A 9,723-nucleotide genomic window follows, 5' to 3' on the forward strand; every position below is an offset into this window, starting at 1 on the left:
AAGCTGTACTTCCCAGGACAAAGCAGGGCTGTGTAGAATTATTAAAACAGCAGAGAGCATTATTGGCTGCTCACTCACCACCTTAGAACAACTTTACACCACCAGGTGCCATAGAAAAGCACTAGATATATCAAGAGATCCAACGCACCCTGGTCACCATTTCTTTCAGCTCCTGCCATCGGGACGGAGATATAGAACAATGCAGGCAAGAACAAGCCGTCTCAGGAACAGTTTCTTCTCTAGAGCAATTTTGGCCTTAAATGGAAAGCCTGGACTTTGAAGTCATCTTATTTTACTTGTTATTTTGTATTATATTTACTGTTTTTAATTAGGTTTTTGTAATTTTGGATTATGCGGAATGCTTTATCTGAGTGGATGTAGCAACCGAGTAATTTCGTTGTTCCCGCAAGGGGACAATGACAATAAAGATATCTTATCTTATCTGAATTGACCATTAAAGGACAGAGTTTCTGCAGCTGATTCGGTAAAGGAGAAGCCTTGAAGAAACTGGGGGAGCTATTTCCAAAATAAAAGGAAAGAAATCAATACAGAATATCTGAATGCTGAAGATTTCAGAATATGAAACAAAATATAGAACAAAATATAGAACATAGAATATAGAACAAAAAGTAAAGTATTTTCACCCTGTAGCAATCTGGGTGATTGGAATAAGCAAAGTTTGTTAAGAAGAAATTTCATGCCAAGGCTGCAGAGATCGAAATTTGATATTCCTACCAACAATATTTGATCTGCCTTTCTTTTCAGAAAAGTCAATAGCATGCAAAGCAACTTGTCATCTAGTCCTACCAAGTGTTTAATGCAGCAATGTTTGGGCAATATGAGGATACGTTTTTTTAAAAAAAGCCAGGATATGTATAGAGCTAAACAGCCATGTAGTTTCCTACAGATGCTGCTGGACTACAACTCCCATCATCGCTCATCCTTGACTGTAGGTAATGGGAGCTGGAGTTGAAAAACATTTTGTGCTGTTTTTGTGATTCCCACCCCTTTGCCCCTTGTAATAATAATACTGGTATATATCACGTCTCCCCTTAATCTCCGTGTTAAGCATATCCAAATCTTCCAACTGTTGATATTTGATATTGACCCATTTTTTGTAAGCTTGTTTTCTTCTCCTTCCTTACTTTATAATTCTGTCCCATTGTGCACTATGTTCCATTTTAGTGAACCTGATGCAAAAGCCAACGAGCACAAAAACTCTGGCCAAACTAATTCTTATGATAATGTTCCTTGAATGAGATAGTTGAAATAAGCATTTCACAAGATTTCCTTAGCCAAAATCCGAGCATCAGCAGAAACTTTGCGAAGAGACATCGATATAATTGGAAGTGAATATCTACCAATATTCTAAATTACTCCTGAAACTCTTTTCCAACATGCATAACTGTATGATAGAATGAAAATATAAGATTCCTTAATACTTTCTCCTTATTAGTTTCTCCCTGCTATTCAGTTCTGGTCGCAACACAATGATGTAACATTTTGGGCAAAAGATACAACCCAGTAACCCAGCAGTGGAGGCCAAGATGGAGAAGATCTCCACAGCCACCATGCCTTTCCCTCTTGTGCTCAGGTAAGTTGGAATAAAGGACAACCAAACACTGCAAAATGCCAACATGCTGAAGGTGATGAATTTTGCTTCATTAAAACTGTCAGGTAGCTTGCGGGCAAGGAATGCCACCATGAAGCTGGTGATGGCCAGAAGACCCATGTAGCCTAAGACACAGTAGAACATGACGACTGACCCTTCATTACACTGTACAATGATTTCTTCATTCACTGAATGCATGTCTAAATCAGGGAATGGAGGATAGGTTGCCAACCACACAGTACAAATAGCTATCTGAACAAGCGAACAGCAAATTACAATTGAATAGGACACTTTCCTCCCCACCCATTTCTTCATTCTTGATCCTGGTTTCGTAGCCATGAATGCTAGAGAAACTATGGTGGTTTTGGCCAGCACACAAGAAACAGCCACTGAGAAGATGATGCCAAAAGCTGCTTGTTGAAGGAGGCAGATCACTTTCCCAGGATGGCCAAGGAATAACAAAGAAGAGAGAAAACAGAGCAGGAGGGAGATGAGGAGAGTGTAGGAGAGGTCCCTGTTGTTGGCTTTGACTATTGGGGTATCTCTGTGCTTAATAAACAATCCTAGCACCAGGGCTGTGGTCAGTGAAAAAGAAACTGCAGCTGAGGCCAAAGTGACCCCTAGAGGTTCTGCATATGATAAAAAGGTTATAAGTTTGGGGATGCAACCATTTTTATTTTTGTTTGCATACTGGTCTTCTGGGCATTTGAAACAGTCATCCATATCTGGAAAATAGAGAAAGATTTAAATTCATTGTCAATTAATGTGACACAGGGGAAAACAAACAAATGAACAAAAACAACAACTCTGTGATTGCAAAAACATCACCCACCAGTCTGGTTTGATATCTTCCCATCTAAGCATGGGACACAATCATAGCAACAAAACTTTTCCCCTTCCTTCATTTTCTTCTCATAACCAGGATGGCACTGTTCATTACACACCGAAAGAGGAAGCACCTAGCCATAAAACAGGGGCAAATTAGTATGAACATACTTTTGGATATCTTTAACTCATCCTATTTACTTAATTAGTATATAAACTGTTGAAATAAATAAATAAACAATAGGGAATATTCAAAACAAGTTATTCTTCAGTTGTTCATATAGCCTAATATCAAAAGTTACAATATGAATGTTTATGTATTTGCAGAATAAATTATTTTATTTTTAAACCTTCTTGGACAATTGTAACAGTGGACGTGTTCATCTCAGATTGCCAGGGATGAAATTTGCTTCCCCTTGTGTCTTAAAGCCGAATATAGCTTCTCCACATTATATTTTATAGGAAATCATCAAATGGCTAAAATCAGTGCTTTTTTCTTTAAAAAGTTGCTTAGGGATACTCTCATTTCCCTACTCATATTGAAATATGACCCCTAAATGAGGCCAAACCTGGATTCACTAAATATCTAGTGGCATGCATACTCCCACGTCCCCCAGGAAAATAGCAGAGGCTATAATATCTGAATTAGATAAAAAAATTCCTATGATGTCCTTACAGGGTGTTGGTTGTAAAATATTCCAAAAATGGCAGGGTGAGTAAGTAAATCAGAATGAATGAAATAAAATTTGAAGCAATTATTTTGCTCAGCACCCAATGGCAATCTCTCAGAAAGATGGTATTGCTGGAGGGATATGTCAGAGGCAAAAGGAATTCAGCAAAGAGCAGTTTCCTAGTAGTAGTAGTAGTGGTAATAATAATAATAATAATAATAATAATAATAATAATAATAATTTATTATTTGTACTCCGCCAATCTGGCTGGGTTTCCCCAGCCACTCTGGGGAGCTTCCAACAAAAATTTAAAATACATTACAATGTCACACATTAAAAACTTCCCTGAACAGGGCTGCCTTCAGATGTCTTCTAAATGTCAGGTAGTTATCTATCTCTTTGACTACTGATGGGAGGGCGTTCCACAGGGTGGGTGCCACTACCGAGAAGGCCCTCTGCCTGGTTCCCTGTAGCTTTGCTTCTCACAGTGAGGGAACCGCCAGAAGGCCCTCGCCGATGGACCTCAGTGTTGAGCAGAATGATGGGGATGGAGATGCTCCTTCAGGTATACAGGGCCGAGGACGTTTAGGACTTTAAAGGTCAGCACCAACACCACCTTATCTATCTCCAGCACTGAAAACTGTAAAAAGATCTATGAACCACTGCCAGCAGCAGACTCTTTGAAATCAGAGTGCTAGTGATAACGTATTACTTCAGGAAAGCAAATGTGAAGAAGCAAACCTCAGAGTTGATAAACAATGTATAGAACATTTGACAGAGTTTTCAATTTAAGAATAAACAGAATCCATGCCTCATTAAAAGCTCTAGGCCACACAATTCTATCTTCATCGACGGTGAATCGGTTTCCTTCATGGGCACTGGGATCAACCCTCCCAACTTTCACTTTCTGGAATGAGTTATTTGGCAAGATGACCAGATTCATGATGTCAAATCCACCTCTCATTTCCTGTTTTTCGTTAAAGTAATAATAATAATAATAATAATAATAATAATAATAATAATAATAATAATAATTTATTTATACCCCGCCCATCTGGCCGGGTTCCCCCAGCCACTCTGGGCGGCTTCCAAAAAAACAGAAATTCTAAAATACAGAAATCCATCAAACATTAAAAGCTTCCCTAAACAGGGCTGCCTTGAGATGCCTTCTAAAGGTCTGGTAAATGTTCTCTTTGACCTCTAGTGGGAGGGCATTCCACAGGGTGGGTGCCACTACCGAGAAGGCCCTCTGCCTGGTTCCCTGTAACTTGGCTTCTCGTAATGAGGGAACCGCCAGAAGGCCCTCGGAGCTGGACCTCAGTGTCTGGGCAGAACGATGGGGGTGGAGACGCTCCTTCAGGTATACCGGACCGAGGCCGTTTAGGGCTTTAAAGGTCAACTCCAACACTTTGAATTGTGCTCGGAAACGTACTGGGAGCCAATGTAGGTCTTTTAGGACCGGTGTTATGTGATCTCGGCGGCCACTCCCAGTCACCAGTCTAGCTGCCGCATTCTGGATTAGTTGTAGTTTCCGGGTCACCTTCAAAGGTAGCCCCACGTAGAGCACATTGCAGTAGTCCAAGCAAGAGATAACTAGAGCATGCACCACTCTGGAGAGACAGTCAGTGGGCAGGTAGGGACTCAGCCTGCGTACCAGATGGAGCTGATAAATAGCTGCCCTGGACACGGAGTTGACCTGTGCCTCCATGGACAGCTGTGAGTCTAAAATGACTCCCAGGCTGCGCACCTGGTCTTTCAGGGGCACAGTTACCCCATTCAGGACCAGAGAGTCCTCCACACAGTTTCTCCAGCTGAGTTGTTAAATGAAATGCCTCGAAGAAACGAGTGGAGCTAATTGAAAAAAGATGTTTGGGGGGGGGGATCACGGATAACAACACTTTGCAAAACGCAAGCTTCAGCTATAGAAAGAAATATGAACCCAATATTTGCATTAATGACATAAAGAGAAACCTGAATGTAGCTTCACATTATACTACACTGTATATTAAAATACTTTCTGGTAAGACATTACCTGCCAAGGTTGCAGGTTCTGAAGTTCAGTATTGTCACCAACCAACATTGTCCTATGCTTGGATGTAGATGAGTACATGGCATGCAAAGCATGAGCCAAAGCATAGACAGCAATATAAATGCTGTAGCTGTGGCCACTCATGTGCATTTCAAAAAGTCCAGCAGGGAGACTTTCCAGCCTCTCCTCTCCAGTACAAGTGTCATCATCCATTAGAGGCACCCCTGCTGGATCTGGCAAGAAACAGTCAAAGGCTTGCTCCCAGAAATCTTTTAGAAACCAATTTCCTTGAGTCCAATTTGGCTTAATGATTTGAAGAAATTCTCTGAAACCTGGTACCTCTTTTGTGTGAATTGTGAAGGAAATGGCACCCTGGAACATCTGAAAACCCCATCCTCTTGCAGCACCCGTTAATATAAAATCCATCTGCATTGTCGTGAGCCACACCTTTCCAGATAATGGGTTTTCCTTATTTCCTGAATCTTGTGAACATATATACGTTCTCAGCCACAAAATTATTAACGATTCACCATACGTGATAATGGTACCAGCTTTATGATCTTGGAAAGATATATCAACTGGACTTGCATCATTAAACTGATTTACGAATTCCTCCATATGAACTTCTTGTGGGATTCTTTTGGTGAAGGCTGAACAGATTCCATTTCTGAAAAACAATGGCTCCAGTTTTCTTAGGAATTGCTCTCCACTGTTATCATCCACAACAAAGAGGCCAACCCAGGTCCACCTAAAATGCTGAAGAAGCCATATAATCCCCATATACTGAAGGTTTTCATTTGGAACCATGCAATAAAAGGGAGGAGCACCCATTGTTTGGATCTCACCTGGTGCAAATGAACCATATATAAGCTGTAAGAAAATGTGCAGAGACCACAGAGATTCATTAATACCCATCTATTTATTCCAGAAGTCTGTGGCTGGGAGTGGGTTTGTGCAATGAATATTTTTTTAAACATTTCTAAATCTATCTTGAATTATAGGTATATTATTATGTTCCCAAGATTTTACTACTTGTCATCAATATTACTTCCTTCTTTGGAACTTCAAAGTTGATTAATAAATGATTTTCCAACATCCACAGATATTACCTGTGGAATTTTGTAGAGGCCAATGATGTCCCTCATAAGGACAGAGGTGTCAGAGCCAAGTCCTCCAATAATGCCAAGAAGGGTTTTCTGTTTGCCACATTTGTAGTTGGGGAGAGATGTATGTGACTTCGAAATCAGGTCCAGTGTCGTCCGATAGGTCATCCTTGCACTGTCATAACTGTCAGAGATGTGGAAAGTGAGGGTGACATTGGGCAGGATATTGGCATTCTTGTTGATCTCGTTTACAGTGAATGCCAAAGCCAGGCTGTGTTGGTAGAACACTGCCAAGAGAGTTTATTTTATTATCTCAGAAGATGTGTCCATAATGCACAAATGTGTTATGCTACAAACCCAGAAATATCTACGTGCAAGTGAGTTAGAATTTTGCAATACCCTTTCTATTTCTTTCCGATGCACCACAATTTACTCTTTGAGAGCTCATCAGCAAAATGAAGCAATACCCTTTTCTTTTCTCTGTCAAATACACTGTGTATTTAACCTCTAATTTAAATAATCTTTATTAAAATATGTGTTGTGGCAATTACATTTGTTTTCACAAAGAAGAAAAAGTACTGGATTGAAAAAGACTATAGTTCCCATTATAACCACCATGCCATCCCAAGTTACATTAGTCAGTTCTTTTATATCTCCACTTTTGGAGATTTATTTTTGTGCGTGTGCTCATTGTGTGAGTGCACACAAAATGTTGTGCTGGATTTGATATGTACATTTCCCATGTGTATCTTGAAGCCTTGCAGTATTCAAGATCAAGATCAAACCTTCTCCTTATTATTTTTAATGCTCCCTACTTGTCCTTCCTGATGACTTTCCTATACCAATACCCTGATTTCCCAATCTAAAAGCTTTCATTTTGGAAGGAGGATATCCACATATGCTCTTGATAATTATAAGGTATACAGATTAGAAAATACAGATGGAGTGGGGATCCTTACTGTGGAACATCAAACAGGTTCTGAGAAGGGTGTTCCTCAAAAGTAACCGGGTTAACTATATAAGAGATCTGAGAAGCAATTCCACCAATGAGGAGGCAACCTAGCTGGTACCATTCATGTGGAACAGAGAGGGGATCACCTGTGTGACATTTCATAGTTTCCTCTTGGGACACAACAGGAGACAGGAGGAGCATCAACATTGCTATTTCTAACATGTTGGCAGGAAAGAGTTTCTGACTCTATAAGTTCCCTAATTTGTAACTTGCATCTGATGTGAGATTGCCAATCCTAGAAGTCCAAGATTCAGAAAGGAGAAAATGTCATAGATGGACCTGCTGCCTCTTGTACTTAATTATAGCCTAATGCCACCAGGGTTGATTTATAACTACTTCCAGGCACCCTTACTGATTGTTTTCTCCTGCCTTCTAGAAAGCGGCAGAAGCTTCAGGAAGGTGATCAAATTATAATTATTTGGATAATTGCAGAGGGAAATAATTGCCCCTTCAAAGTGTTGATACTGACTGACAAAGCTTTGAAACTGGGTAGGAAAAAAGTTGGTTCATCTTTATGGAACAGTCCACAAGTCTTCTCTATTCCCAAGAGCAGGTGCATTAATAATTTGGCCCTTAGCTGATGCATGAAGATAAATGGACGTATCAGATGTGTATAATAGAGAAATATACTAGGTGTAGTACGTTCGCATAAGTTTAAAAATACATTAGAGATTGGCAGTAAGGAAAATACGAAAGGAAAAGGAAAAACACACACACACACACACACACACACACACAAACCCTTTGTTTTTCTTTCAACATCTTTAGTTTTAATGACTTTTATTGAATTCTCTCTCCAGGCTTTAGAGTTGTTATATATAATTGACATATATAATGTATAATATGAAAAAAGGAACGAGGGTGACAGGAGGGAGGGAGAGAAGATGGTAGGGAAAATGGTAGGAAAGAAGGGTGGAGAGGGGTGGGAGCAGGGAGGGGGGAGGGGGGAGGGGGCTTTTATCTACATAGATATAGGAAATGGGTATGACTTGTTAGATTTGAAGTATTTGAGTTGTACCATTGCTTTATGTGCTTTTGTTTTATGTAAAGTTTTAAATTGATCAATAAACTTGTTTTTTAAAACTTAAATAATAATAATAATAAAAATAATAATAATAATTTGGCACGTTGTTGTTGGACAAGAACTTCCATCAATTTCTCCCAGCATAACCAAAGATTCAATGACATGTAAATGTGCACAAATATCCCTTCTCTTACATGAAGCCATGAGAAAGTAATCCTGATCTCTCTGAAAAAACAAATTAATTCCAGAGAGTGACACTCTCTGGTAAAGCCAGTAATTTGTCTGAGTAACCCAGCAATGACAGTCCTGGAATGAAGGTGGCTGTGTCTTAGAATTAGAGTTTCATCTTTCCCATCTGCCAATCACTTGCCAGCAGGTGATTTTGCTACCATGTCTTACTAACAAACCATAGGGGTGAAAGAATAGGGCTTTAGAAATGCTAATGATTGGTTTCTGGATGGTGTCTGCCATCCCTGCTTTCTTTGTTTGCGTGAGTAAGGACTACAAATTAACACAGACCGTGAGTGGGTTATATACACTTTGGATAGTACTGACAATTATTGCTTTGCTTTCCACTCTAATAGCTAGTTGGTGCAATAAGAATATAAAGATCATGTCCATATCAAATGATCAATCAACAGACAGATTGACAAAAAGATATTTATTGTGTTAATGGAAAGCACCATTAAGAAGAAAAGAAGTCAATAATAGCCACTGCCATGGCTCAATATCTATATGCCCCTTCCCCATAAGCTCTGAAATCCCCCACTTAAATTCTCATAAATGGGATGAGGACACTGTCGATCACAACAGCAGAAAGCTTGGAATTAAGAAGAGGGAGGTAGTGCTTTATTTAATCTTCAATAGTGTTTAGGAGTTCTGCGTGCTGTGCAGTGCTTTTTTCTCTGGGGTACCCAAGGGTACTCAGTACCAGCTTCTTCTTTTTCCCCCAAATGTTAAAAGTGTGGCATTTACTGTAACAGCATCATAGAGATTGCTGGCCCCTTTTTCTCCTTAAAAACAAAAACACTGGTATTGTTGAACTACTTGTATACACTTATCCAGTTCAACGTTCAACATATAACAAGAGTATAATTATCCATTCAAATGATGTGATCATATAATATTTAAGTTCAAAGGGATCAGAGAGAGAGAGAGAGAGAGAGAGAGAGAGAAGAGGTTAAGTGAATGGAGGGTGAAAAGGAGGTCCAATGCACCTTCAGCAACTGTTGAATCTCTTAGCAAAACACAGTGACTTTTTTTGAGATCACACTAATATTCTGGAAGAGTTCAGCTGAAGCTTTGTCCGCTGATTGGTTGGCTAAGCTCTAGTCCCCATCATAACTGATTGCCTTTTGGCCACTGTGGCCCATTCTCAAATATTTTCCATTTTAGTGAACCTGATGCACATGACAGTGATCACCAGAACTCTGCTCAAACTACTCTT

At 39.7% G+C, this 9,723-nt stretch overlaps 2 protein-coding genes across 2 annotated transcripts; both read right to left on the reverse strand.

Annotated features, from left to right (window-relative positions):
* Positions 1-1,435: 1,435 nt before the first annotated feature.
* Positions 1,436-4,090, reverse strand: LOC118095676 (vomeronasal type-2 receptor 26-like; the record flags this gene model as incomplete). Its single annotated transcript, XM_035136914.2, has 3 exons — positions 1,436-2,337; positions 2,445-2,571; positions 3,920-4,090. Coding segments are annotated over 3 exons (1,200 nt in total), but the record flags the coding sequence as incomplete, so codon positions are not given.
* A 1,023-nt stretch (positions 4,091-5,113) lies between these two features.
* Positions 5,114-5,944, reverse strand: LOC148684092 (vomeronasal type-2 receptor 26-like). The gene has a single exon (XM_088654834.1). It carries the CDS (start codon positions 5,942-5,944, stop codon positions 5,114-5,116), a length of 831 nt encoding a protein of 276 aa, XP_088510960.1.
* Between the last annotated feature and the right edge of the window lie 3,779 nt (positions 5,945-9,723).

Source organism: Zootoca vivipara, chromosome 12, assembly GCF_965207765.1.
Source record: "Zootoca vivipara chromosome 12, rZooViv2.hap1.1, whole genome shotgun sequence".
Lineage (NCBI taxonomy): Eukaryota > Metazoa > Chordata > Lepidosauria > Squamata > Lacertidae > Zootoca > Zootoca vivipara.